This window comes from Rhizopus microsporus (genome assembly GCF_002708625.1).
Source record: "Rhizopus microsporus ATCC 52813 unplaced genomic scaffold scaffold_3, whole genome shotgun sequence".
Lineage (NCBI taxonomy): Eukaryota > Fungi > Mucoromycota > Mucoromycetes > Mucorales > Rhizopodaceae > Rhizopus > Rhizopus microsporus.
In genome coordinates this window covers 1,024,735-1,052,182 of record NW_019671918.1, presented here as the reverse complement: position 1 = coordinate 1,052,182, position 27,448 = coordinate 1,024,735, and the positions used below count along the sequence as shown (strand labels likewise).

The window sequence follows — 27,448 nt, the reverse complement described above, 5'->3', positions numbered from 1 at the left end:
TTTCTTCTCCTTAAACTAAAACTATACACGAAATTGGAAAAGTATGATATTTTATCATTATTTACACAAACTACAAGTAAGCTGCTGTTAATTTAAATCAGATTCCATCAAAAAGTCATGCGTCTCAATTGATTATACTCCTTGATATGCTAATATTTGTAGGATATTCAACTTTAATAAAAGTTATAAGCATCGAGGGAATCGAGGATATATGCATTCGAACAAGCGAATAGCCCTGAACAATGTTGCCGACATGATAATCGTCAAACTAGATAAAAGAAAACCAATTCCGTCTATGCTGACTCCTAAGACACACAAGAAAAGGAAGGAAAAAATAAAGGAATATCTGTCAGTGGCTGAAGAAGATAGACGATGTGTAGTTGCATATGGAGATGCATCTATTTCTGTGACGATGAAGTCAAGAGCCCCAATTCTGGTGAAGGTAATTATTAATACTATGTGGCTATTACTGAATTTGGACAGCTAACTTATTGATCTTCAAGGGGATCCAAATGGCGCTTTCAAAGAAATGTTTAGTCATTAAAGTAGATGAATACAGAACGAGCGTAATGTGTGGTAGCTGCCATGGTGAACTTCAGAAGGTTTATGAGCCAGAAAGCGCTTTGATCTGTAATCACAGGTATGACTTACTACATTTATCTAATGTTTTAAGAATGACTGATATAAACTGTTTACAGAGAAAGAGAAAGAGGATGCTGCCCAGTGAAAGAAAAAGTAGATTAAGCTGTTTAGGATCCGACAAAAAGTAATATGCAAGAGCAGTAAGCACGTTGAGCGCAGAAATGCAGGTAGTTGACAAGAACGCTTAGGGTGGTAAAAGATTGGCAAACAATAAATATAGAAAGAAGTAACAGCATCTACCCATTGAAAATATGTCACTATTATTCAATTGGTGACGCAGTCAGAGTAAGATTGTTTTTATCTGTTCAAGAGCTCCAAATTAATGATACTCGAATAGATCTGGAATCTAGATGTGAATGCAGCAAGAAATATCCGTTCAATATTGACAAATTATATTTCTTCTAATTTTAACATTCAGTCAAGATTAGAGTCGCTTCAGAGAGGCACACGAACTGTGCAGGGCCTTTAAAGCAGGTCATCCAGCCTTTTCATTAGGCCTACTAATTTAGTAAGTGGAAAAAACCAAAAAAAAAGTGATATAACTAATATCATTATTAGGGCATGTGCCTAGCATTAGTCCGAAATTTGGTGCACTACACAGGCGCATTGCAGCTTGCGCCGTTCTTTAATATATATTCACAGATGTAGATATCAGTAAGTTATCCGTGTTGAGTAAGGATAGATCATTGACCAAATTTCTTTATATAGAGAACAATGTGGCTTCAAATAAATTATCCAAATTGAACTTAAATCCAGAGCTCAGGCAGGAATGCAAGTCAATTACGACTTGATTTCCTCGCCTAAGTACACTGTCCGTTTTTATTCTTACAATATGCTGATGCTTTAGCAGCAGGCAAAGCAAAGAAAGCTTTTTTTTTTGCAAAAGTTCAAAGTTTTACAAAAGCACCAAGTAAAGAGACGTTCAAAAGCTATAACGAGAACAATAATTTCGGAACGCCTTTTACAAAATATCGCAACAACTCAAACTTGCTTACTCAGTGGGATGAAATTGTTATCTTCAGCTACAACTCAATTTACACAGAAATTCACACAAGGCCAATACTACATGCACTAGAAAATAGGATAAATAATGCAAATACAAAGTTATCATAATTACACGTGATTGATCTTGATTCTTTGTTGAACAAACTGACAACATAAAATTAAAATTAAAATAAAAGCATTTCTTTATCTCTTCTTCCTGAAAAAAAAAAACAAAAAAAAAAACAAGGTGATGACTTTATAAAGTCATGTTTAGCTTGGCGCTAGCCATTGAAAAGGTTTGGTGACGGCATTACAAGTAGTGGGTAAAGGTAGCGCCCACAAGATTAGCCTAACTTCTGGTGTATTTTCTGGCGCATGTAGTATTTCCCTTAGATGAAAACACACATAATGCTGCTTCTGAGGATGCCTCCAACGTTGATAAGGGCAATGCCAATACCGCGAACGCTGGCGCCCTAAAAACCGATACGATTATTGACAATAGTATCACTAATGGTACTGATACTGTGTTTTCTGTTGTCACAGATTATGCATTCACCGCACAAAAAGTGAACAGGATAAGTTTAAACAAAAAAGATATCGGCTTTTTGTTAATTATCAATTATTTAGGAAAGAGTTTTACAAAAGAAACAAAGGATGTTTACCATTTATAATCCAGTCACCTATTTGACAACGCCTCACAAATCAAAGATAAAAGGCGTTTGTGCTATAGGAATGAAGTCTTTAGAAAACAACACCGACTTTAATGATGCGGAAGAAATGATGGAATACAGGTTGAATACAGTTAGCCAAGCTGAATTCAAATCACTAAAAGAATCTCCTAAAGCCATTAAGATCATCGAAAAGTGTCTTGGCAGTGATATCGATAGCTTACCTTGTGTTGCTTGGAGTTACCCAATACATAGTAGCTCTATTGGGTTGACAGAGAAATTTGCAAGAATTGTAGCTCTGTCATTCACGGATTTTACTTCCAATTACAAGCAACATCCTCGACTAATTGGAAATCGCGAAAGAAGTGACAACAATTGACGAAGGACTTCTTATTGAATCAAGTGGTGACATCAAAAAAGAATCTATTTCACACACGTCGGAAGACACTCCCGAGATAATTGTAGAATGCTCGAATACATTGAATTCTATCATTAAAAATAACAAGGCTGCATCCATTGACACAATCTACAAGAAAGAAATTTACTGTATCCAGTTGATTGTAACGAGGGTGTAAGTAAATCGTATATAGCCCAGGAACTGTATCAACCCTGTTATCTTGCACTTTCTCTCTACTCTTCTTGTTTAACAATTTTACTATCTTGCGATATATCTATCGTATGTTTACTTAAGAAAGATACTTTTTTTTTTACAAAAGAAACAAGGCATTTTCTTTAAAAGAGAGAGAATTTATTTTATATATACTATCGTTCATGCACTGGTATCTTCTTTTTTTTATAACTTTACTTAAACAATTTGATGAAACAACACGAAGAGGATCAAGCCAGAAAGATATGCCAAGTCATAACCAATCTTGATCGATCCACTCACAGAAGAGGAGCCATTAGGAGACACACCGTTTCCGTTTGTTGTGCGATTGACTGGTATAGCAGTATCTTTATATTGACACTCGGTCGAGGAACAAAGACATGTGTTGCCGATAGGGTCCCACCATTTGGTGCTAGTAAAGATGCATAAGTAAGGGATATGATCTATGTCTTAAAGACTTACTCGCAATTATTTGGAAGAGGGTATCTGGCTCCTGACACAGGCTTGTCAGAGCTACCTGTAGGTACTGGATTATCAAGTGTAGGAGCTGTACTTGGACAGTTGAAGCATGTGTTAAAGGATGTTGTGCCAAAATTACAACTGTAAAAGAGGATACATTGATAAGTATACATGCAGCGAGTCAAGCAAAAAAAGGCTTACTTGTTTAAAAGGTTATCATCTACCACAGAGTTATTATCGTCGTCCAAGCCATTACATATTTCTTTTGTGATGACTGGCTGTGAACAACGCATGTAGTCTTGAGAACTTAATTCACTAGCCTTCACTGGATTCTTCATCCATTGAATCAATTGCTGATTAGTAACAAACCACACATCAGGCTTCTCTGAGAGTGTCTTGATGAAGGAAATCAAACCATCCAGCTTTGGGGTGGGGTCAGGCAAACCAGGATAACCAGTTAAATGAGCTAGCAAAGAAGAGACGATTGGTATATTGCTTACTATTTTCTTAAATAAAACTTACTTGGATGAACATAGATACCAAAAGGCTGTCTTCCTCCTCTATAATGCTTTTCAAATGCTTCGAGACTCCCTATAGTAAGTTTCCCATAAGTCTTGTATTTTTTTTTTTTTTTACTTTTTCTTTTAATCCGTACATTTAGTCACGTCTTCAGGTTGCCCAGCAAGGTACACATCCATCAACTGAGGTGTACTAACATTATCAAGAACAGAATACATTGGAATTTCCCAAAGGCCAGGAATCTTACTATTTTGAGAACATATGCCAGTCCAGCAATCGTTTGCCATGCCATAATCCAATGTGTATGGCCAATAAGCGTCATCTTGTAAAGCACTAGCACTCGAATCATACAAAAGTCCCAGCTTTGATATACGATTGAGGGTATCAACTGTATAGTTTAGAAAAGGTGCTCTAAATCCTTGTATCTTGCCATTAGGTACGCCACCATAGGTATTAAGCATCTGTTTACAGCTAAGGATTTCCTCTATGCATATCACGTTAGATTCACTTATCACAAATAAACCATTTAACAACTTACGATCAGATGGGTTCCCTACGTGTGTAAATGTATGGCTATTAAACAAGAGATTAATAACATAGTATAGCAGACTTGATTCCTCAGTTTTTACTCTGCAATTTCGTTTCCAGAGGAATACCATTGTTGTACGAGAGAAAAGTCTGTGTATTGCATAGAAACAAACCAGGTACCACGAGCAGGACAACCATTAGGGTTCCTAGAAGAAGAAATTAATTGTAAGAACTCATGAATGATTCAGCTTATTACGTGATATTCAGCATCCTTTTTGCCGTTTTGTATAATTGAGGTTGAATAGAGTCATCAAAGGTGACTGTGACAAATTGAGGCGTCTCGCTGGGTGACAGACCATTAGGTGGATTCTTTGAAGCACAGAGACAGTTATTTGCAATCTTACACGACTGAGGGTCGCATGAGTAAGCAGAGGCAGATGTTCCTGAGGCGGCTACTGAGGCTATTGTACCACCTTCGGATTGCGCTAAAGAGGGTAGAGCGATTGAAAAGAGTAAGATTAAATAAAGAGTGAACATGTACTATTAAAAGTAAAAGAACAAGTGAAAAAAAGAAACAAAAGGATACATCTTTTTCTCAAATTTAAAACGAACTCCCTATATATACATAATACACACACATATGCAAACATTTAAACTAAACATTATCAGTAGAACTAAAGGGGAGAAGAGGAGAGGATAGGGAGATCGACGCAGAAACAAAAGGGATATGCGGAAAAAAAAAGACTTTTTGTGTGTGCATTTGATTACTCCTTATACCTTATAATTCTCCCTGGAAAAAAAAAAGAAGACAACAGAAAGGCACCTCCTAATACAATAATAGCTTATTTATTTACGATGTTTATCACAGAATGCTTCAATTCGCTTGTATGCTTCTTCTAGTTTATCGATCGTAGGTGTGATGACGAAACGGACAAAGTTTGGATATTTAAAGCACTATTAATATAAAGGCTTAGTGCGTACATCCTAAACAGGTTTTTTTGTTCATTTTACCTCTCCTGGTAAGCAAACGACATTCTCTTCTGCAAGCAATTTTGCGCTGAAATCAACATCGGATTCGATATCTTTAAACTTTTCTATTTCAATACCGACCATCATATACATAGCACCTTGGGGTGTCACGGGTTTAAGACCATCTATACGGCCAATGATCTTCATGCTTAGATCAACATTGGCCTAAATAAAATAGCAGAATCAATTTATGTACTTTTGTTTGTTTGTAGTTGACTATTTACCTGGATTTGCTGTATTGTTGATTCATAGAATGAAGCAGGTGTTTTTTCAAGAATATCAGGAAGAGCAGATTGAATAAGTGAGTTGGGACCAAGAATCACTTGGGCCAATTGGTGAAGGCCCTCGTGGATCTCTCTAAATACACCTTGTCGATCATGAATAAGGATCCAACCAACTCTCCAGCCAGGAACAAGCCATTTTTTGGCAAGACCGCCTACGGATAAGATGGGTACAGTAGAGGTCAAGGTGGCCATAGGATAGAATGTATTGCCCTTGAAGACAAGATCACAATATATTTCATCAGCAATTATGGGCACATGGTGCTTTTCAGCCACCTTGAGAATAGCTTCAAGATGTTCGCGAGAGTAGACTGAGCCACAAGGATTGGAAGGACTACATAATTGGTTTAAATATGATCTGTACATGCTACTTCTCTTTCTCCTTACTTGTTTACTAAAATAGCGCTTGTTTTTTCATCAATTAAAGATTCCAAATGCTTTAGGTCAGCTTCCCAATTTTTCTCTGGGATTAAGTTATAGTATTTGGCTTCAACAAAGCGTGTAGCAGCCAGTGTACCATAAAGTGAGAACCCTGGACGAGGCAATAGAATGTTTGTTCCTTCGTTACAAAGCACATTGACACACATTTCAAGAGCCCCTGAGCATCCATTGGCCAAGATAACATCGCTTGCTGTGAGAGGAGCATTAGGATGGGTGTGTGCTTTGGCTACTGCTGTACGTGCATCAAGGGTGCCTATTGTCATAATGTTATTTTCTGTCGCTCTCTTTTTATCATACTATGCGTCTTACCGTCAGCAGGTGGGTAACCATTAGCGCGATAACTGTTGATTTGCTTTATAACAGCGTCATTGATGCTGGGATCAACATTGAAATTGCCAAAGATTGTAGGATCGCCTAATGTCAAATGTCAGTAACCAGGCAATCTCATTCTATATATATATATGTGTTTACCAATTGAAAGACTAATCAAAGGCTTGGTGGCATTGGGATCTACTTTAAGTTTATCGACTATAGCACGAATGGGATTATGGGCTTGGTTAGCTGTTCTTGATGCTTTAATATTCCAAGAGGCTCTTTCAGAACTCATATTAACTTTGAAGATGGAAGGGAGATAGAGCGTGAGAACAACTGCATGGACCTTTATATAAGAGAATGAGTCATTCTGAGTTTCAACGCGATGAAAGCAGCCGACTAATAGCAGTGTAGAAAGTATGTATTTATACCTTATTTCATTCTGATCTTGCTTGTGATTCTTAAAGAAGAAAGGGAAAAGTAGTAGTAGCCCATCCATGTCTAGAAGAGGCTATAATTTCAATTATATTTTCGAGAGAGGGAAAAGAAGCCTATCATCCTTCGTCCTCCTTCGCTTTTACGGACTTTAGCAAGACACAGTGCATAACTTTAACACTGCAATAGAAGAGAGCACTATTATATAAAAGAGCAAATGTCTGTTTGGACACTACATGATAATCATAGAAATAGTTAACTACAAGGTTTATATTCCATTAATATATAGATATTTGAGCAAATATCGACACATTGAAAGAAGTCAATGAAGACTCCCACGGTAAGACATGACAGCTCTGTACAGAGTTTGATGACATAAAGCTGTCTCTTTTTGCCTTTTATGGTCCCTTGGTATTCCGATTAGCTTTCAAGCGACAAAACTGTAAGAAAGGCTTCTAACAAAGCTTTTTTTTTCATACAATACTATAAACACTGCAAGCAGTCCACTATATATTATGCGCTATAGCAGCAGCCATAGTGGCAATTGATTTCTAATAAAGAGATACTGCATATGTACAGCTCTAACTATATCAACTAACTGTTTGGTGAGGTTTGATGGACGGACAGGAGACGTACGAAAGAGCGTTGAAATGGAATGTCAAAAGTGGTACACTCACTATAAACCAAATACGTTGATTACTCAAGAAATCAAAAAAACTTCAAGAAAGCCGTGGTCCAATAAATAAATCATAAACGTGAACATTATTTGTTTTGTAATAAAATTATACATAAATAAGCATTGCATATATTAATAGTCGCTGTCTGGCGAGCTCCTAAGAGCTTCATTTCCAAAGCCTTTTGAATGTTTGTTATAGTTCAAAGAAAAAGACCTTGGATAGATAATGTCCGACAAAGAACAGAAAGATACAAGAAAAGTCTATGCACATTTTCTTATTGATAGTAGCACAGTGAAATGTTTATATCAAAAACCTGAAAAAATCAAAGGTTTACCTGAGAAAAAAGGAGTGAAGCTTATTTGTCATTGCATGAGCCTAGCTGGCATGAAGAATCTCCTTTGAGTTATTGATGAACAAGAATATATGAATACGGCACACAGCATAAACAATATAGAACGTACATATAAAAGTAAGGCAAAAGAAAGCGCGTTTTTATTTCAAACTAATAATGCACAACTATTAAATAACCATAACAACAAGAGAGATCTACTAGACTAAAGTTAGCAGCAATAAAAAGGGATTTATAAATGATTGCTCATCGCGTGTTTTTTATATCATCCAGCACTTAAATAGCAATATGATAACACAAAAGAGAGCAAGCCCTCAAAAGGTTGTCATGGAAACCATAAAGTGTCTGTCATATTTTTCTTCTTTAATCCTTGTAATCATTTATAAGATACTTACCCTAAAGAACTTTCTTTTGATGCAATTATCTTTAGAGAAGTAAGCAACAAAGAGAGAATATAGAATTTATACAAGTTTTGCTACTCTTTGCTTCAGACAACATTGCCTAAAGATAAAGGATCAAAAAGAACAAAGGATAAAAAAAAAAAAAAAAATAAAAGGAGAGGAAAAGAGATGAGGTTCATTATTCTTTTCTTGTCCTCTATTTATCCTTTTTTCTCTCCTTATTTTTGACAATGAGCCAATGAAGAGTAATCTGTGCTTAAAGTTTAGTGTTTTATGTTTTTAAAGTTTGCTCCACTCCATGCCCTACTATCCTTTAGAATGAACCCTACCTTATCTATTCACTTCTAAGTAATACTAGTAAAGATGCTTGATTTTATTATAAAAAAGAATATCATCCGAATGAGACTAAACAATAACTAGCTGCATTGCATGATTGTTTGAGTCACACAAATGCCAACTTCTTTTGAGTTTTATCTTTCGTTAACTATTTCTTTTGAGAATGAATTTCTTTCACAAAGATGGTAGAGGTGAGATTGTATATGAGACCGAGAGAGAAACGATTGTTCTTGTGGTAAATTACTCATTTCATTTAACGAATTTGAATGAATTTACATAAGTACATCAAAAATAAAATAAAAAAAAGTAGCGAACCGAAATTCATGAACCAAGGGCACTGATATGAAGGTAGCACTTTCTAGGAAAGAACAAACCTTAGCTTACAATGCTTATACAGATGAAGATAGACGGAGATACTCCCATTTTCTTCAGAGAAACTTATGACACTCTCCGCAAGTTGTTAATGTCCATTACAAGGCTGGTCGAAAATGGAAGGCAGCATACAGTAAAGCCCCAGGGAAGCAAATGTCTGTTAAAAAAAAAAAGCGAATTGTACACCAAATAGGCCTCAAAGTAAGCCAAATGACGAAAACAAGGCTTATCTGGTAAACTTTTTTGATGAAAACTTGTCAGCCATTATTCAAGATGCAGTCGAAGATTTGACAAAAAGCTTTGAAAGTTTGGAAATTAAGAAAAGCAGAGTCGTTGGGTCTATGAAAGAGAAATGTAATCTCAGTGTTAAAGTGGTTACTTGCCATCTTATGGTTAGAAACAGCAATACAACTTTAGAAGCTTGTATTCAATTCGTGGAGGAATGGCTACAAAAAGGCATGCTTTATATACAAAATTGTGTCTTTCTTGATAAATCAGGCTTCGATATAAATATGCGCCATTCGAGAGCTTGATCGTAACGTGACATCCAAGCAATCGTAGAATCACCTTCTACAAGAGCGATATCTTATACTACTATTGGTGCAATTCCAGTATTTGGTGTTGTAAATGTAACTATAAGGATCTAGGAAATATTAAGAAAAGAAAGATTGTAGGCGCCACGAAACGAAAAGCACCTGACATGGCAGCTGCTATACCAAAAGGAACCATTAAACATACACCGGTTTTATATAAATCACATAATTACTACGAAAATAGTAACATTGATTGTTACTACTGGTTTACTTCTATATTGGTAATCTTATCTTTCAGGAGCGATAACTGTGGATAATGTAACAAACAAGACGGGTATGCAAAATGGAACTCCAAATGTTAATAAATGTCAAGTGTGGTATTGAAATTGGTAGCTGAAATATTTCTAATTTTATTGAAATCAAAACAAGTGTTGATTGTTATTAATTCGAGCATACATGTTTTACACACTTACAATCGCTCATCCAGAGTATTGTTATCATTATACAAATACACTTCATGTTTCTCCTCATATGTATTCATTAATGAAGTGTCAACACATATCGTTTAAGCTTTAGGTTTTAGTCGTAGTGAGTGGAAGGTTCAGTTTTATAAGTCAAGTCAGTTTCATTACTAAGAAATGAGTTGAACTCTGCAAGTTCCTCTACAGCATTATTTTCAGAACCATTATCTTCTACAGCGCTATCTTTTACAGAGACATCTTCTGCAGAATTGTCATGTACAGAGCTATCATCTGTAGAATTATCATCTTCAGAACTATAAGGGAAACGCTACATGCGCCAGAAAACACACCAGAAGTTAGACTAATTTTACGGGCGCTATCTCTACCCATTACCTATGATGCCTTCCAACAAAACCTTTGAATGTGTAGTGCCGCGTTAAGCATGGTTTTATACAGTTGCCGGCTTGTTTTGTTTCTTTTCAAGAAGAACGAGGTAAAATGTGGTTGTTGCTATATTTTAATTTTTTTATGTTGTCAGTTTGATTAACAAAGGCTACTTAGCTCACATGTAATTATGATAAATGCACATCTTACATAAAGAATACTCCGCTGGATATAAGACTTCATAACTTTCTTGCTGTATACTTGGGATCCTTGCTTGATTTTGCATGTCCAATGATGTGTACTTTAAAGTGTTTAAATGAGTCCATCTATGCCAAGAGGAGGACTGTATCACATCTTTTGTCTTCATTTTGACAGCATTATGAACTTTTACTAAGTTTAATTACACACATACACAAGCAAGGTTCATGGCATAATTGCAATGATGTTTTTTATTCTATTTTTATCGTGTTTAAATACAGATAGTGTTACAAATGGGCTCAAAGAACAAAAAGATTATGATACAAGTAGCTCCCAAGCATCAGCATAACTATAATACATAGCGTTATAACTTCAATTTGCTCTACTATAAATCTCTCTCTTACCGTTTAGGATCACCAATATGTTCTTCATAAAATCCAAACTTCAGACAGATCTCACCAGAAACGTTGTTCCTTTCACTTCTTTTACTTAATGTGTAATAAGCTTCATAATTTAAAGGGTCATTATAATTTCTCGGCACTCCATCAGAGAGTCCCTGTGCATTTCGGTCAAATATATTTTTAAATGGTATCGTCAGTTCTCCTAAAAAGTCTCTACCAAAAGTATCCTTATCCCAAACAGTGAAGGACAGTAAGGTTGGTGTCTTTTTAGGAGCTACTTTGATGTCAAAGTGTGTGTTCCATTCTGGATCCAATGTTTGTTCGATCGCTTTTGTCTTGTATTTCTTATGGCTAGAAAAACAATCAACATATAAGCAAAAGCAAAGTTCCTGCATGACTTACTTTACTCTAAGCACAACATAAGGATCTGAGAATCCAGTTTTGTCACTAAAAATAACATAAGCATAAATTATAATATTGACCCATTTTCTCTTACGCTGCTGCCAGGTTTCTTGCTCTTATTATACCAACACGAATAATTGTTTCAGACATATAAGTTAAAGGAAAAATAAGGAGAGAAAGAATAATAAATAAAAAAAGATACTGAGAGGAAAATGAAAAAAAAAAAGTTAAAACGTAGCACAAGAAAGATAATTTACTATTAAAAGCAAAAGCTGTCTATAAAAAGCATATCAAAGCCAATAGTTTCTAATGTTTAAAACTCATGGTGCCTTCTGCCAGACTATCAGTGAAAATAATTAAACGATCAAAATTAATAACTCATCGATGCCTTCTTCCCCTTCTTATATTACAATGTGAAATGGCTAAAAAATATCAAAGTTCAAACAAGTTCAAAATCCAAAAGATTGGCTGGCTGTAGTATACTTGGAGTTGAAGAAAAGACAGACTCGACCACGTACCTGGATATTTAAACAAGAAAGCTTCCAGATGGCTTTATGATCATAGTTTCGAGGATTAGAAACAATTCGAGAAGGAATTCAAAGATCGCTCTATAAATCATCAAGGCACCGAGGATCTCTTTGATTCCAGCTATAATTAGTTATGTGTTCAGCAGAGGAAGGAGAGAGGAATAGAACCGGACAGGAACTAAGATGCTGGATAGTACAGCTAATTGTGAATAAGAGAGGGTGATATTAAGGGCTTACAAGATGATATACAGAAGATAGGACTTACAGAGATAACAACAAGACAAGAAAGAGAGTAACAATAGAAGAATCAATAATAGACTGCAAAGGCCTAAGAACAGAAGTTATACTGATAATTGGCTGAAGCTTTATTTATTAAAAAGAAAAAGAGTTTTCATACTATTTAAAGAAATGTAAAGGGACAAATACATTAATAAGCTTATAATTATATTTGCAATCTAAGGGCTTCGCTGTTAGTTTTGAGTTATGACACCAGCTCTCTGGTAATATATTCGGCTTCGCCTGCCCACCTGCTACCGTCTCACACCATTCAAAGCCATGATGGCCGGTTTGGTCACCAAGTGTTTGCAGCAACGGAACTACGCGATCAATCTAAAATGCACGCTCGCTTTGGATATGTAATTTGATTGGCGATTGATCTTGTTCGCATGGTCGGTCAAAATAAACTGTACGATACGTGTAAGTTGCCTTTCGGCCAGGGAAATACCGGATGGTGATCGATATGTCCACAAAGCATAAGAGAGATACTTGTACGGTTGCTGCAGCACTGACTGAAGCAACTGATATACAGATGGGAGATATATGGGCGATTTCAAGGACTGTTTATCGATTGCTTCTACTTCTACAACCTTTGTTAATTGATCAGAGAGTAAGTGATTGCCAGGCACGACTATTGTAACAATATCTGAGAGCTTCAAGTTCGAATCTGCTGTGAATTTCGGCAAGCTGGGAACAGATATCTTTTGACGTTCTTTAATGTATGATACAAAATTTAAAGTTACCATCATGGCTTGTTCCATTTCAAGAAGAAAGAGATAAAAAAGAAATGCTGTTATTTATTCTAATTTTATGTTGTCAGTTTGATCAATCATGCGTAATTATGGTAAACTCGTATTTTACTTCAATGATATCCCACTGGATAGCCTTACATGTAGTGCATAGAAGAAGTTCCTGTAACACTAGCGTATCTTCTGGTACGTGTAGTGTTGGCCTTCATTTCAGGAACCTTCATCGATATTGCTGAGCTTTCGAAAAACGACCATTTGAAATTTGAGAAACCGCTAATCGAGCATTGAAAACTCCTCAATTGGCATTGCACGTCATGATCCCTCTCCGTCATTATTACCAGCGACAAAGCTGCTACTAGTGAAAACTATTTGGCCACACATCAATAGTAGGAAAAGCTCATTAAAAGAGGTGACCGCCCTTTGTGTTAATTGACGACTCAAAAGAGGAGTTTGCCATTTTTGTGGTTGGGGGCGTCGTTTAGACCTGTTTTTGTGGCTTGTGTGGTTCAAATTATGATCAAAATAAAGTTTCATTTACAACAGTGCTTACTGAGAGGTTAGTTTAAATGTGGTATCATATGATATCATTTAGTTTCCATTGCAGTTATTTGCAGAAAGAAAGAGAAGAAGAGAAGAGAAGGAGAGGAGAGACAGATACGGAAATAGCCATCCTCCCTTTTTTGTCAATCAAAAAAGTTACGCCATGACAACAATTGTCATGGAGCATGTTCATGTGTGTGGTGTCATCTCTGTTGTCATCACAGTTGTCATTCAGTGATCAAGATAACCTTGTTGCATCTGCTACCAACTACTACGACTTGTTTATCTTTTGATGAATGTGACAATGTGGTCAAAGCTTAACTTTCTATTGGACGAAATAATTTTTCTTATTCCGAATAAACCATATTTGATCTACAAGGGCAGAAGCAGCTTTATTGATGACAGTAATTCTATGTAATGATTACAAAAATATTATAGCAGAAAAAAACCCATGTGCCAACATGTATAAAAGTATAAAAACTTTAAGCGCGTTACCTTGTTTTTTTAAAGGAAAAAAAAAAGAAGAAAAAATGCAAAAAGTATACAATGTTGGATTAGGTAACATTATTGGAAATGGTCTACTTGCAGGTTTCGTTGGTGTAACTGTGATGACTATTGGAGAAAAGATAGAGCAATGTATTACGGGTAGACCTAGCTCATATGTACCAGGACATACGCTCGAAAGATTACTTGGACTACCACAGAAGCCTGATTCAGAGCGATTTTTACTTAATCATACCATGCATTTTGGACAGGGGATGATAGCAGGATGTATTAGAACGTCCATGGCAGTTTATGGAATTCAAGGACCCGTATCATCTTTTATCTTCACGTTTATCCGTCTCTTAATTGATCAAACTCTCGAAAATGTCACAGGTGTTGGTGCCTTACCTTGGACATGGCCATGGAATGAACAAGTGATCGACATCTTACATAAAGCAGTGTATGCTTTTGTCACTGGTGCTGTATCAGATTACTTGATATCACGAAATTATCCTCATATCAAGCGAGACTAATAAAAAAATTTCTATTTTTTCTATTTTTAAATTGCTACTATTTCTGTACCTTTCATCGTGTGGATCAAATGTGTTGTGTACACTCCCCTAAAAAAATAGATACGAGGATCCTTAATTTCTCTTTCTTCTCTTTTTTCTTATTTCATATTCTTCTTTTTTTAAAAAGAAAGAAAAATGAAAAAATCAATACTTTTAGCTTTAATATATTTGACATCGTTCAGCTTTGGTAAAAGAGAAAAAAAAAAAGGATACAGTCATGGATAGGCTATTCATTGTTTAATGTAGCTCAAAACATCACTTCAGACCTGGATATCTTAGCTAGCAGTAATGATTTGAGCCCCACGACAACATCATCTGTAGCAGCATCAGCGACCACTGATACTCTTCCCACATCAACAACTGATGCAGGTACTCCGCCTACCACAATTCAACCTACTACTACCACAGATAGTACTGCTTCAACACCCACAGATGCTTCCAGCTTGGTACCATCATCTACTACAGCAGATGTAGCTTCTAGCACAAATGTCAGTGATGTTCCTGAAGCAACCCATACACCTTATGTGCTACCTACAGTTGCCCCCTCTGTTTGTGAAGCACTGCAATCATTATATAAATCACTCAATGGCAAAAGCTGGCTTGTATCTGCCGGATGGGATTCCTCTAATATGACCTCTTGTTGCGATTGGTACAGTGTTCACTGTAATCGTATCGGAAAAGTGTTAAAGATGTAAGATGATTTTTTCTCTTTTCCCAAATTTGAAATAACCTTTTTTTTTTTTTTTTTTTCAGAGACCTCTCACATAACAATCTCAGTGGACAATTACCCAATGCGTTCGATAAAATACCTGATCTTCAAAACATGTACAAAAATCAAGTATTCTATTGGAAAATATAATCTAATTCAAACCTTGTATAGTGATTTCAGTTTTAACAATATCTCAGGACCAATTCCATCTACTTTGACTCAATTAGCCAGCTTACAATCGATGTATGTTCATATGACATATTGAATGATGATATTGATATTGACTTTCTGTAGCAACTTTGACGTCAATTCCTTGTCTGGTCCTCTTCCTGATGGATTGAGCAGATTAGTCAACTTGACAAGCATGTAATATAGAGTCAATCCCAATTGTATACGCTTATAACTCATATTTTATTTTATATGTAGACACTTTAAAAATAATTCCATTTCTGGCACAATCCCTGATAGTTGGTCAAACATGACTTCACTTCAGGGCCTTTACCTCAGCAATAATAATTTGTCTGGATCATTCCCTAATGTTGTCACACGAATGAAGACAATTCAAACACTGTAAGAAACAAAAATAGGATATGCGTGTGTATATATTAACACATTTTTATAGCTATTTGGATGGTAACAACTATAATAGCTTCTTACCTGCCAATTTGGGTGATGCTACCTCTCTTGTGACATTGTAATAACTAGCTCTATAATACATATATATGCATCCAACTAACTATTTGAACAATAGAAATCTCAAGAGAAATGCTTTACTTGGCAATATCCCCGCTTCCATTGGCAATCTCACAAAATTAACTTCCTTGTAAGTAAAAAGTAACCAAAAATAGATTATTATATTAATCATAAAACTTGTAGAACCCTGTCAGACCAAATGTTAAACGACACAATTCCTGATCAAATCTATTCATTAACTAACCTTCAAGTATTGTAAGTGGTTTTATAAAAAGAATCATTTGATCCATTCTAACATTCAATTCTAGGGACTTGTCTAACAATAGATTAACAGGCCAGGTTTCACCCAATGTCAAAAATCTTGTTAACCTTGAACGACTGTAAGAATAGATGTGGTACATATACAGACTTGATCTTAACCCTATATATATAGAAACCTTGGGCATAATGCTCTCACTGGCTCTGTCCCAAATGAATTGAGTCAGTTATCAAAACTACAAAGCCTCAGTCTTAGTTACAACATGCTCAATGGCCAGTTCCCTTCAGTTATGGCGCCACCTTCCCTTGGCTACTGCTACATGACACCAAATCAGTTCCAGTCCTGCCCTGATCAATCCATCGTTGAAAACCCAAACAGCTTGGCTTTCCAATGCTCTATTAATTGTACTATAAAGAAAGGCAAGAAGAAGAGTGATGCTAGTCACAACTCCATGGCCTATTCTACCCTCATTGCTTTACTTGCTACAGCGTTGGCTTTAGTCTTTTAAAAAAAAAAAAGAGCCATTTATTTTTGTATGAGTTATACATTTCAATAAATAAAAACAACTAAACGTTTTTTAATCCTCTTGCTTAACCTTCTTCTTTACTGGGGCTCTTTTTCTCTTCTTTCCAGCATCGCTAGTAGCCATAGGTTTAGCTGTCTTTTCATATTCGGCATCTTCTTCCAATATGGATTCCCATTCTTTCAATAGAGCTTCTAAATCACGGCGCCAGAATGTCTTTGGTGGTGTACCTTGAATATCTTCAAGTTCTTCCAACTTGGTGTCACGCTGTTTATGAAGTTCTTCGACCTTTTCTCTTGTGAAGCCACTGACGCTGATAGAAAAGAGGTACTCATATCCTGTACCCTCTTGTTCCTCTGCTTGGTTATTTGGATCTTCATCATCATCTTGTACTAAAGCGTTCTTTCTCTTCAACGGGTAGATTTGCTGAAGTCCATGTTCTTTCATGTCAGCAATGACATCAGCCTTCTTACGGTTGAAGAATTGAAGCTTTTCATCAATGACGAGTTGAATGAACTTGGCTTTGTTGTCTAGACGTTCATATTCATGCTTTAATACAGTAATCAAATGTTCCTATAAAATCTATGTCAATACAAGACGTGATGCGTGCATACATCAGACAACGTACCTTTCTCTTTGCATAGAATTCCAAACGCAAATCATAAAATTCTCGCAGGATCTCTTCGGGGCCGTCATATCTCTTAATTTTACCGTTCTTGTCAAAACAGACAATATTGGTTGTATTGATCGTGCTTGTGATCTTAAAAGCAGTCAGGAGACCTACATCTTCCGCTTTCTTCAAGTTGCTGTCATCTAATTTAATTGTAAAGTCAACAGCCACATCTGTTGAATTATCTTTAAAACTCTACAATAAAGTTAGTATACAAAAAAATCTGCTTTACTTCTCGAGGCTTGCCTGAATTTGAACTATAATGTTCTTCTTGTCCTTGGCCTGGTCGGGAAGAGAGTCCATGAGGAACTTCTTGAACGCTTCAGTATACAGACGAACGGGTATTTCAGTCACCTTAACATCACTCTCTGGTGTGACTTCAGCAATACCATTCACAGTGAATTTGCTAGGCCCAGAAGGACTAATTTCTCCCTTGAAGCCTCTGTACCATGGCTTCATTGTCTCCATGGGCTGGTTATTCATCAGGCGCAAGATGTTGTCGATAATATCCTTGGGGTTGTAGTTGGGTATAGCTGTACTCCAGCCTGTACCAATACCGTCGGCACCATTGACGAGTACCATAGGAATGATAGGAATATACCAGCTAGGTTCAATCATCTTATCTTCTTCTATCAAGTAATTCAACACAGCATCATCATCAGGATGGAATATCAAACGCGTGACTTTGGACAAGCGAGTGAACAGATAACGAGGACTAGCCGCACTCTTACTGCCAGAGTGACGGTTACCGAACTGACCGGAAGGTACTAGCAAGTTGATATTGTTAGATCCAACAAAGTTTTGGGCCATGTTGATGATCGTTCCTGCAACACTTTGTTCACCGTGATGGTATTGGGTGATACCAGCAACGTAGTTTGCTAGCTGAGCTACCTTGACTTCTGTATTCCTGGGACGTTTGATGCAACCATAGAGTACCTTACGCTGAGCTGGTTTGAAACCATCGACGACGCTAGGAATAGAACGGATGTTATCTGCCATACTAAATAACATCAACTCACGATTGACAAATTCACTAATCTTAATCTTGTTGACATTGTGATCAATGAAGATGCCAGGCTCATACTGGGTCAACCATTCCTTTCTATCTGAAGCCTTCTTCTTGTTGAAAACCATGTCAATCAGTTGACGATCTTCTGTGTCCATTATCTGAAATTCTTTTTGATGGATTTCTGGCTTACTAAAGTATTCACGAGCAGCCATTTTATCAGATGTACCCAGACCCTTGAAGTACTTTACATCCCATTCACTCTTCTTGTTGTGTTCCAAGGCCCATTGCTCATATTCTGGGATAGTGAAAAAGGAAACGATCTGCTTTGAACGTTTATGTGTACACTTTATAATAGGTGTGATAAACTCCAAGAGGAACCCAGGAATATCCAGAAGCGAGGGAAACATGGAATCGATAAAGTTGATGATCAGACCCTTAATGTGTGAACCGTCATGATCTTGATCTGTCATGATCATCAAACGGCCATATCGCAACTCATCAACACTTTCATACTTTTTACCATGCTGAAGGCCAAGAATAGCCTTGATGTTTTTGATTTCTTCATTTTTCATGAGTTCAGCATTAGAAACGTCACGAACGTTCAACAGTTTGCCACGGATGGGGAATACACCATAGTAGTCACGACCCACTACTGACATGCCACTCAAAACAAGCGACTTAGCTGAATCACCTTCTGTGATGATCAGAGTGCAGCGCTTGTTCTTTCCAGGAACACCGGCAAAGTTTGCATCTTCCAACTTGGGAATGTTCAAGGTTCGTCGCATCAGACCTTTATCAACCTTGGACATCTTTTGCTCTTCTTTAAACTTGACCCATCGAACGATGTTATCAACAATACCTGATTTTGCAATAGCATTAGCAAATCTGTCAGATAGCTTATAAGATGAACCAAAGGCGCTGGCACGCAATGTCATCGTCTCTTTCGTTTGCGTTTCAAAAGTGGGGTTTTCGACCAAGCACTTGATAAACAGGATCATATGATTCTTGATCTGCATGTTCTTTACATTCTTGTTTTTGCTCTTCTTTTCAACCTCAGGAGCCAAATGCTTGACAATCTGATCAGCGACATGATTCACATGAGTACCACCCTTTGCTGTACAGATACTGTTGACAAAACTGATTTGATCAAATTGACCATCGCTTAGAGCAAAGCAGACTTGCCAACGACCCGTTGCTGCATTGTCAAATATGATCTCCTTCTTTGTTTCTTCAGGACCAAGTTCTAATGACTTTGTGTACAATTCACAGTACTGCTTAAAGTTCTTTACGGGGATCTTTGTACCATTCAAGAACACGTTACAGTTATCTACGCAACCAGCCAGATCATAGACACGTTTCTTGATTAAAGCTTCAAAATCCTCATCCATCTCTGACAATGAGAATTTAGCCAAATCGGGTTTAAAGCTGATGCGAGTGTATTGCTCTCCTCTTGAGTTCTTGGTGATAGAGGGTGGTTTGATGACTGTCATGTTCTTTTGAAAGATCTGCTTATATTTCAGCTGTCTTTCCTTATCTGCAGTTTCTATGGTAAATTCTGTACTAAAGACGTTACATAGTTTGGCACCATAACCATTACGACCACCAACCACTCTTTTTTCTTCATCATCGTAGTTTGAAGAGGTCAACAAGTGTCCAAAGATCAGTTCAGGTACATAGACCTTTTCTTTCTTGTGTTCGGTAATAGGAATACCTTTACCATTATTTTCGATACAAATGAAGTTTTCTGTTCTGTTTATAGTTACTTTGATATAAGTCATTGCTGGATCTCTAATCTGTTTTATATCAATATTCACCTTTTCTTTCCCCTATATTATATTCTTTACCTTGTGATCAGCAGCATTGACCAGAATTTCGTCTACAATCTTGTATAAACCAGGAACATACTTTATCTTTTTCTTCTTAATGATGCTTTGTTCACTATCAAATACCCACATCTCTTCCTCTTCAACTTCAGTTGATCCAACATAAGTATCTGGACGAAGCAAAATGTGTTCTAATTGAGACTTCTTTTGGTAGATTTCTTCAATAGATTTGTTCTTATTAGGAGAGTTTGAGACATCGATCATTTCAATGTCGTCCATGGCTGTTTCAGCATGTCCATTTGTTTCAACAGCAACTTCGGTTTTCTTGGCAGCTGATTTGTTGGGGCCTCTCTTCTTAGGAGCCGGCTTAGTCACTTCAAAATCACTGCCGTCGTCATCGTTATCGTCGTCGGCATCGATTTTTTTCTTTGTAGCAGTCTTTTTGGTTGTTCTGGCAGGTGCCGTCTTTTTTGCTGCAGGTGTCTCCTTCTTGGTAGTTTCTGCCTTCTTTGTGACCTTTGCTTTCTATATTGACAGGGAAAAGATTAGATGGACTTGCACACCCCAAAAAAGAGAGGAAACTTACTTTAGCGGGAGGAGCTGCTTCAAAATCAGAATCATCTCCTGAATCAACATAAGCGTCGGATTCTTGGAAATTGTCTTGATAATCGTCGTCAGATTCAGAGGCCATACTTTTATTAAAGAAAGAGGGAGAGAGAGGTACCTGAAGAAAAAAAAAAATAGACTTGATTGGCAACAAAGTCAGGAGCTGTCACAGACTACGCGGTCGTGAAAAGAGTTGTTATTTCTTCCGCGATTCACTATTTTCCATATTTAGTAATTCCTGCTGAAAGCATTACCCAGCCTATAAGTACATAAAGGCCCTCACTGAAGAAACCATTGATTCTTTGATCTTGAAATGTGAAAACCATTGCAGTAAACTGGGTTTCTTTCAGCAATCACAATTAGGAAAAAGAATTCTTATATGTTCCATCATAAGTGAATCTATTCTTACAGCGCCGTTACAATAATTCTGTATTTTTGTGCACAGATCAAGGCTTCCTTATTTGGTGAACAATGTCAAATAAGAAATCATTTAGTAGACAAGAGCCTCAAAGGTATGGCGTAACCATAGCAGTAATTCTTCTTTATTAAAATAATTGGATATTCATTATCGTAAAAGGACTAGGTGTAATTGTAGTAAAAGAGGCGAATAATCCTGGTGCACTTTGTATACACTCGTTCCAGAAAGTAAGCTTGCCAAATGGCGAGAACAAAATTCAGGTTGTACGAAATGTAAATTTGACTTCACTGACAAAACAAATGTCTTGCTGCCAAGAAGGATATATAAAAATGCATCAAATACTCGTCCCGTTTTATTTCTTTTTCACAATTACACCAGAAACTACAAGTAATGAACATTCAATTCTTTTTTGAAAATGGCAACGGTTCTGCTGTCGACGAATATTGCTGGCCAGAACCAATGTATTATATTGTTGATAATGACCGTTGCCTCGTCATTGACAACCCTGCATAGCTTTGTCACAATGCGCAGCTTGAACCTGCTTACTGCCATAATCAATTCTTTCTGGGTCAACTGCAATATGAGCTCCTCACCTGCCACCGCATGCCCTGAATGTCCTGGTGTGGTGCGCATGTCAGAATATCTGAAGCAAACGAGCAAATCCTGCAAAAAAGCGCGCGGTCAATCGTCTCATTACTAATGCAGCTACCTTCTTGACCATACTCCCTCCTTGAATACATTTCTGCCCTTTCTCTCATTCTTCTCTGCGGTATTTTTTGTAGCTGTAGTTGCGGTTGTAGTAATGGTAAAGGACAGAAAGCATAATGGAACTCTTTAGGTTTCTTTTATTTTGAAGAATAAAGACGATGGTATTAAAAATGACTATATGTATTTGTAATTATGACTGTAATTGGCTAGTTTATATTACTGAGCTTTTGTTATTAAGATATAGACACTGCTTATTGACCCTTATTCAACGTAAATTACGAGACTCTCTCTCCTCTCACATATTGAATAAAATGTATGTTTCAGATATCTCTATCCCCAAGGTCTTAGCATTAACCGCTAGTCCATACATTACATCGACATCAGTGTTTCTATGCATGTTTAATGTCCTTGTCAATCTATATCATACTCCATATACCTTGATCTGCGAGGATCTATCCATCCACCCATCAATCCGCTGCCTGTCTATTTCAAAATGCGTATATCCGACATAGAAAAACATGCTCTGCATTACATTCTTCATATATGAGCCTGATCACTAGAGTTATAATGAGATAAAATATGCAATTTTATTTTTTTAGGTAAATAAATAATAGAAATATACAAAGTTTGCAACCTTTATGATGACCAAATATATCTTTTGTTGATATGCTGTTGCTCATTGTCGCTTCCGCCTGACGTCATGGACTCCAATAAACATTTCCAGTATCTAACGCTTTTTGAGCTATCAGCAAACAGATACATCTCATCAGCTTGACCAAATGACAATATGATGATGTGTTTTTTTCCTAGATAAATGTCTTCTTGAATGTCATTTGTGGGATACGTGTTTACTTGTACTAAACGATCGAGCGAGATACGCTCAATAGGTTCTTCTCGCCTTTCATTCAATCGCAAAACCAGCTCCTGCTTCTCATAGGTCACCCAATAACGAATCCACTTCTAATGTACATAATAAGTATAGTGTTCATTACCAATACCATAACCGTTACCGGATAAGACTCGCCTTTAACATAGAATGTCAAGTAGTCACCACCTTGACAAAATATCAAGACATCATGATCGATCTGCATTTCTGCCTCCAGCGGGCAATGATTATACTCTTCCAACCAGAATGAGATAGTCAACTCGAGAGCCAACGAAGGGTTTTGTAATGGAGACGTGTGAATGGCATATCGACCTATTCCCTGATTTGCAAAGCTATACAAGGGATCGTCACCAGAATCAAGTTGAAGGTGAGCAGTAACAACATTGTTAAATTCCTCCTCTTCATGAACGATATCCACAGAGTTATTCTTGCCAATCTTCTTGAGACGACTTACGATACTTGGCGAGTTTGTCACTTCAATATTTAAATCACATTCTAGTGCAAATTGTCCCTGAACTGTGCTAAATGAACGCAACTGTGTGTGAATAATAATACAAAAGGGCTTTTCGATTATACTCTACAACGAAAGTGTAGCATGGGGGCTTGACGTGCTAACACCTCGACCTATTCTCTTCATAACACCAGAATAAGATTGAGATTCATTATTTGTCACATGCATGTTAAGGGTGTAAAGATAGGCTAAAAATACATGTATGAGCAACAGACAGCAAGAGTCGTTTATAGGGTCTTACTTTTAGATGATGAGAAATTTGTGATTTGCAAGACTGTTAAAAAGAGTTTTAATAAGTGGCATTGAATGACAAAGCGTCTTACTTTTGCAATGAAGCTTTAGTCTTTTATCACAGTTTCCTAAATCCAGTGCTCGTGGATAGCTGCTATCAGGAGTATTAGCTATATCATCACATAGACATTCTTGCATTTTTTGCCCTTACTCTTGGAATTCAAATAATGATGATTGTTCATTAAAGGATATCTGTTCATTTGACACAGGCTTCAAAAGGCTCTTGAGCGATCTACCAACCCAGGTACTAGCTCGTGTCAGACCTCCTCTGATAGTTGATATGCTTATCTGTTCAATACTGTTGCCAGAAAACGAGATGGAGTCCTCAGATGGCAGATGCGATGCATCATGAGCGCAGACGTCATGTGGTTTAAACTCTGTAAAACCTGTCATGGTCTGTGATTTTTTAGGTGATGGTGGGAGAGGCTTCTTGGAAGAAGGTAGGTGCTCATCAGAATCAAATAACACGGTACTAGTTGTTGAAAACGATGGCTGTCGCTTCACTTTTAGATCGGACTCTCGAAAGTGTTGTAAAAGTTTCTTTGTGTGTATAAAAGATACTTTTCTCTGTAAGTAACTGGCGATTTGCTGAGATGAAGAGGAAATAGCAACTGTCAGCTTTCTCTGCTTGTTATCTTGCTCACCCTGATGATTTGGGTAAGGATGTATGCTATTATTTTTAAATCGTCTTAATGAAGCACCCAACATGTTTTAAAAGAGAAGTATAAAAGAATGAAGTAAGAAAAAAAAGGGTTTACTTTATATGCGTTATTAAGGAACGAAGGCTATTTTATTTGTAAAAAAATAGCATACAAGTTCATCAATATCAAGCAAGCAATAGATGAAGGCTCTAGTTTGGATAACTTTGGCATGGAGGTTTTTGAATAAACTGGATGAAATGTGTGTCGTTTGGTAAAAAAAAAAAAAAAAAAAGAGTTATTTCTAGTTGTTATCAATAGAGTTTGCATTCTCGATTGCTTTTCTCATATGAAAGAACAAGAAAAAAAGAAAATTCCAGATTAGTGTTTGTGTGTGTGTATATGAATTGAAGAGAGAGGAAAACGAACTATTCGACAATTTGATTGTAGTCTGGGTTACAGTCTACAGTTATGTCTCTAGCCTGTGCCGTAATCGTATGAGGCACTGACCACTACAAGAGAAAAAAGATGTGTTAGACCACATAATGTCTATTTCCTTCTTTCTTTTTTACATCAATTGGACCATGAGCCCATTGAGCAGTGCCAGTCTCTAAGCTTCCATCCCAAAGGCCAAATTGAATTCGTCTAAGAAAATCTGGTTTAGTAAACCATACATTTTTTCACCATTTTTAATTCTAAAACTGGCCTGCAGTTCACAAAACTTACGCTGGTTGAGATGGAAATTTACAGTTTCCAGCTGCGTCGCATGTTTCGACTTTATTTTTCGTACGCACGACTTCATCGTCAATCAACCACTCGATCTTGTCTGGCTGCCAATTAATAGTGTACTTGTGAAAGGCTGCATCTACAGGTGCACCCTTGACCACATGAGTGCCACCATTGATAGTGTACTCTTTTGAGTTTCCCCAAAAGTAGTTAGTCCTATACATATAGCCCAATCATATTAGAGAATAACTTTTTTGCAAGTTGTTGACACATACTGAACCTGGTTCGGGGCTCCACCAATCCATTCAAAATCAATCTCGTCACCACCATCTCCCATCAAAATGAATGCCGTGACAGAGCCAGGAGTAGCAGATGCCTTTAGGGTTGCAGACATTCTACCATATCTCATGTATACTGTTGAATTTAAAGTTGGACCTCGTCCTGGAAATAGGTTATATGGAAGATCTATAGAACTTTGATGTTAATATACAAGACACTATCCATGAACGCATGTATATTTACTTTTACTGTCATGTAAGCGGACATAGTCGTCGGGTGGCAGCAGTTTGAACTCAATGGCGTCATCCAATATCTCGTACGTATCTTGCTGACTGTCATCTACCTGCCAGCCGCGCATGTCATCCGCAAATTCGGTACGATAGTTATGGCACAAAGGCTTTTCTTCACTTGCGGAAATTTTGCTCGCAGGATCCGCAGTATTGGCTGCAGAAGAAGCCATAGCACCAGGCTGTGATCGAACGGCGGCATTACCTGTTTGAGCGAGCGTCAACAAAAGCTGAAGTAGACTAAATGTATATCTGGAAGGAACCATTTGGAGAGTTAGGTGATGAAGTTTACTAAAGAAAAAGAGAAAACACGAGTAGGATGTCTTTGGTTGATTTATATAAGCTTTAGGTTTTTAATATTGACTTGTTAAAAATGACTGAGTGAAACTATCTTTGAGACTGTTTAATATATAAGCTTACGCTGAACTTTCCTACAAACTCAACAGTCCTATAGATAGAAGGCCAATGTTCAATGTGAGTTATATAGTAAATGTTGGCTTAGAGGAGGATACTAAAGTTAGTTGATTACAGGTAAAGAAGCTTTCTTTTCATGCAAGATGTTGAAATTCCCGAGGCACTTTCTTATTTGACAGAATCTAGAAAATTATTACATTTTGCTTAATAGAAGCTTCCTAAATCTTACTAGTGAGTGTTTCATTTACTAGAGTCTTTATCCTGTCAGTCTCCTTTTAAACTACAAATTAGGAACAATCAGTAGAACTGACCTCAAACAAGCGCCACAATAAGCTTTTTTATATTTTATAACATTTCATATGATAATAGTTGTCTAGACCTAGGTAGTTAGCATTGGCTTCATATAGTGAGCCATACTAAAAGTACCAACTGTAAGATAAGCCTCCATAATGCAAACAAGTAATTTACATTGTATATATATATATATATATATATTTATAAGCAATTGACGGCTAATAAGGTAAAATGTTGATATGTTCTAGTGTTTCTTTGATTCAATAGCTTCTGTAGTCTTTAGGGGCAATTATTCCCATATGCAGTGTAAAAATGGTTGTTACCAAGACACAGTAATTTTGATTTTTCGCTGTTGGTTTTCAAACGTCTCTCATAACAAAAAAACAAAAAAAAAAGCTCATGATTTTGGATGGTTTCGGGAGTAATGTAATGCTTACGTAGCAACTCAATTGTTATGCCATAGTAAGGTCTTTATGTTCTTTTTGAACAAGTTGCTCAAGATAGACATTAGCATCATGGGATCATTGAGATTTCAACGTAGTATCCAAAAAGGATTTGAATTAATGCTTGTAACAGCTAAAAGGATTCGAATGTTTTCTGCAAATGTGAAGTCTTTTTCTTCGTAACCATCAATAACTTTCATTTTACCTTTTTTAGAATGGCTTTATTCCCCAAGTTGCTTCTATCTCTTCCATGTTTTTTGTATATCTTTTAGTCTCTCCCAGCAAGTTTCAATAGCTGTAGTACAGCTCTTGGCTTGTAAATAAGACTTGTGCCATTAAAGCACTTTTTGAAAATGTCGATTAGTTTTTTTTTTAATAGCAGATGGTATATTTTCTATTTTTAGTTGTTTATATTCTGCATCTTGCCATTGTAGTGAGTTGTGCTTAGTTTCATTGCATGACTTTGCTTGTCTTAGTTTTGATATCTATTTTTGTTAATGCTTTTCATTGCTTTCTATTGGATATTACAAGATGATCGCCAACATAAGAATTATGTAAAGATGAATAAACATGATGATCGTCTGGCGCTTTGTAAGAGTACAAAGTCTCGTATTTTTATTTGCATTACACACTTGTCATAAACCCATTCTTTAATTCCCCGATATCTGTCGCTCAGATCCTCAATAATTCTCTCT

The 27,448-nt window shown here is 36.7% G+C and overlaps 9 protein-coding genes across 9 annotated transcripts; 3 read left to right on the top strand and 6 right to left on the bottom strand.

Moving 5' to 3' along the window:
• Positions 1-372: 372 nt before the first annotated feature.
• On the top strand, positions 373-2,673 carry RHIMIDRAFT_234855 (uncharacterized protein; the record flags this gene model as incomplete). Its single annotated transcript, XM_023608241.1, has 3 exons — positions 373-442; positions 2,020-2,192; positions 2,254-2,673. The coding sequence occupies 3 exons, from the start codon at positions 373-375 to the stop codon at positions 2,671-2,673; spliced, it is 663 nt and encodes a 220-aa protein (XP_023469215.1).
• A 426-nt stretch (positions 2,674-3,099) lies between these two features.
• Positions 3,100-4,944, bottom strand: RHIMIDRAFT_198610 (uncharacterized protein; the record flags this gene model as incomplete). The annotated part of the gene is made up of 8 exons (XM_023606305.1): positions 3,100-3,313; positions 3,364-3,501; positions 3,562-3,826; positions 3,883-3,951; positions 4,016-4,340; positions 4,395-4,452; positions 4,509-4,613; positions 4,664-4,944. 8 exons carry the CDS (start codon positions 4,942-4,944, stop codon positions 3,100-3,102), a joined length of 1,455 nt encoding a protein of 484 aa, XP_023469214.1.
• A 137-nt stretch (positions 4,945-5,081) lies between these two features.
• On the bottom strand, positions 5,082-6,917 carry RHIMIDRAFT_223813 (tyrosine aminotransferase). The gene is made up of 6 exons (XM_023607489.1): positions 6,630-6,917; positions 6,468-6,572; positions 6,105-6,411; positions 5,661-6,051; positions 5,419-5,601; positions 5,082-5,361 (listed from the first exon to the last, which is right to left on the bottom strand). The coding sequence occupies exons 1-6, from the start codon at positions 6,763-6,765 to the stop codon at positions 5,254-5,256; spliced, it is 1,230 nt and encodes a 409-aa protein (XP_023469213.1). The 5' UTR covers positions 6,766-6,917; the 3' UTR covers positions 5,082-5,253.
• A 4,026-nt stretch (positions 6,918-10,943) lies between these two features.
• RHIMIDRAFT_272688 (C2-domain-containing protein) lies at positions 10,944-11,600 on the bottom strand. The gene is made up of 3 exons (XM_023612337.1): positions 11,514-11,600; positions 11,420-11,464; positions 10,944-11,368 (listed from the first exon to the last, which is right to left on the bottom strand). Exons 1-3 carry the CDS (start codon positions 11,567-11,569, stop codon positions 11,017-11,019), a joined length of 453 nt encoding a protein of 150 aa, XP_023469212.1. The 5' UTR covers positions 11,570-11,600; the 3' UTR covers positions 10,944-11,016.
• Positions 11,601-14,026: 2,426 nt separating this feature from the next.
• RHIMIDRAFT_302893 (uncharacterized protein) lies at positions 14,027-14,527 on the top strand (the record flags this gene model as incomplete). Its single annotated transcript, XM_023614401.1, has 1 exon — positions 14,027-14,527. Exon 1 carries the CDS (start codon positions 14,042-14,044, stop codon positions 14,525-14,527), a length of 486 nt encoding a protein of 161 aa, XP_023469211.1. The 5' UTR covers positions 14,027-14,041.
• A 174-nt stretch (positions 14,528-14,701) lies between these two features.
• On the top strand, positions 14,702-16,735 carry RHIMIDRAFT_234850 (L domain-like protein; the record flags this gene model as incomplete). The annotated part of the gene is made up of 11 exons (XM_023608240.1): positions 14,702-14,753; positions 14,813-15,257; positions 15,320-15,391; positions 15,447-15,518; positions 15,570-15,641; positions 15,702-15,845; positions 15,898-15,969; positions 16,027-16,098; positions 16,152-16,223; positions 16,277-16,348; positions 16,402-16,735. 11 exons carry the CDS (start codon positions 14,702-14,704, stop codon positions 16,733-16,735), a joined length of 1,479 nt encoding a protein of 492 aa, XP_023469210.1.
• Positions 16,736-16,804: 69 nt separating this feature from the next.
• Positions 16,805-20,516, bottom strand: RHIMIDRAFT_198841 (DNA topoisomerase II; the record flags this gene model as incomplete). The annotated part of the gene is made up of 4 exons (XM_023606324.1): positions 16,805-17,323; positions 17,379-17,615; positions 17,679-20,222; positions 20,274-20,516. 4 exons carry the CDS (start codon positions 20,514-20,516, stop codon positions 16,805-16,807), a joined length of 3,543 nt encoding a protein of 1,180 aa, XP_023469209.1.
• A 2,104-nt stretch (positions 20,517-22,620) lies between these two features.
• Positions 22,621-24,380, bottom strand: RHIMIDRAFT_289891 (uncharacterized protein; the record flags this gene model as incomplete). Its single annotated transcript, XM_023613680.1, has 6 exons — positions 22,621-22,944; positions 22,995-23,391; positions 23,452-23,569; positions 23,623-23,655; positions 23,705-23,766; positions 23,824-24,380. The coding sequence occupies 6 exons, from the start codon at positions 24,378-24,380 to the stop codon at positions 22,621-22,623; spliced, it is 1,491 nt and encodes a 496-aa protein (XP_023469208.1).
• A 79-nt stretch (positions 24,381-24,459) lies between these two features.
• Positions 24,460-25,899, bottom strand: RHIMIDRAFT_212486 (uncharacterized protein). The gene is made up of 6 exons (XM_023607218.1): positions 25,559-25,899; positions 25,312-25,501; positions 25,037-25,252; positions 24,883-24,955; positions 24,599-24,822; positions 24,460-24,476 (listed from the first exon to the last, which is right to left on the bottom strand). Exons 1-5 carry the CDS (start codon positions 25,866-25,868, stop codon positions 24,739-24,741), a joined length of 873 nt encoding a protein of 290 aa, XP_023469207.1. The 5' UTR covers positions 25,869-25,899; the 3' UTR covers positions 24,460-24,476; positions 24,599-24,738.
• Between the last annotated feature and the right edge of the window lie 1,549 nt (positions 25,900-27,448).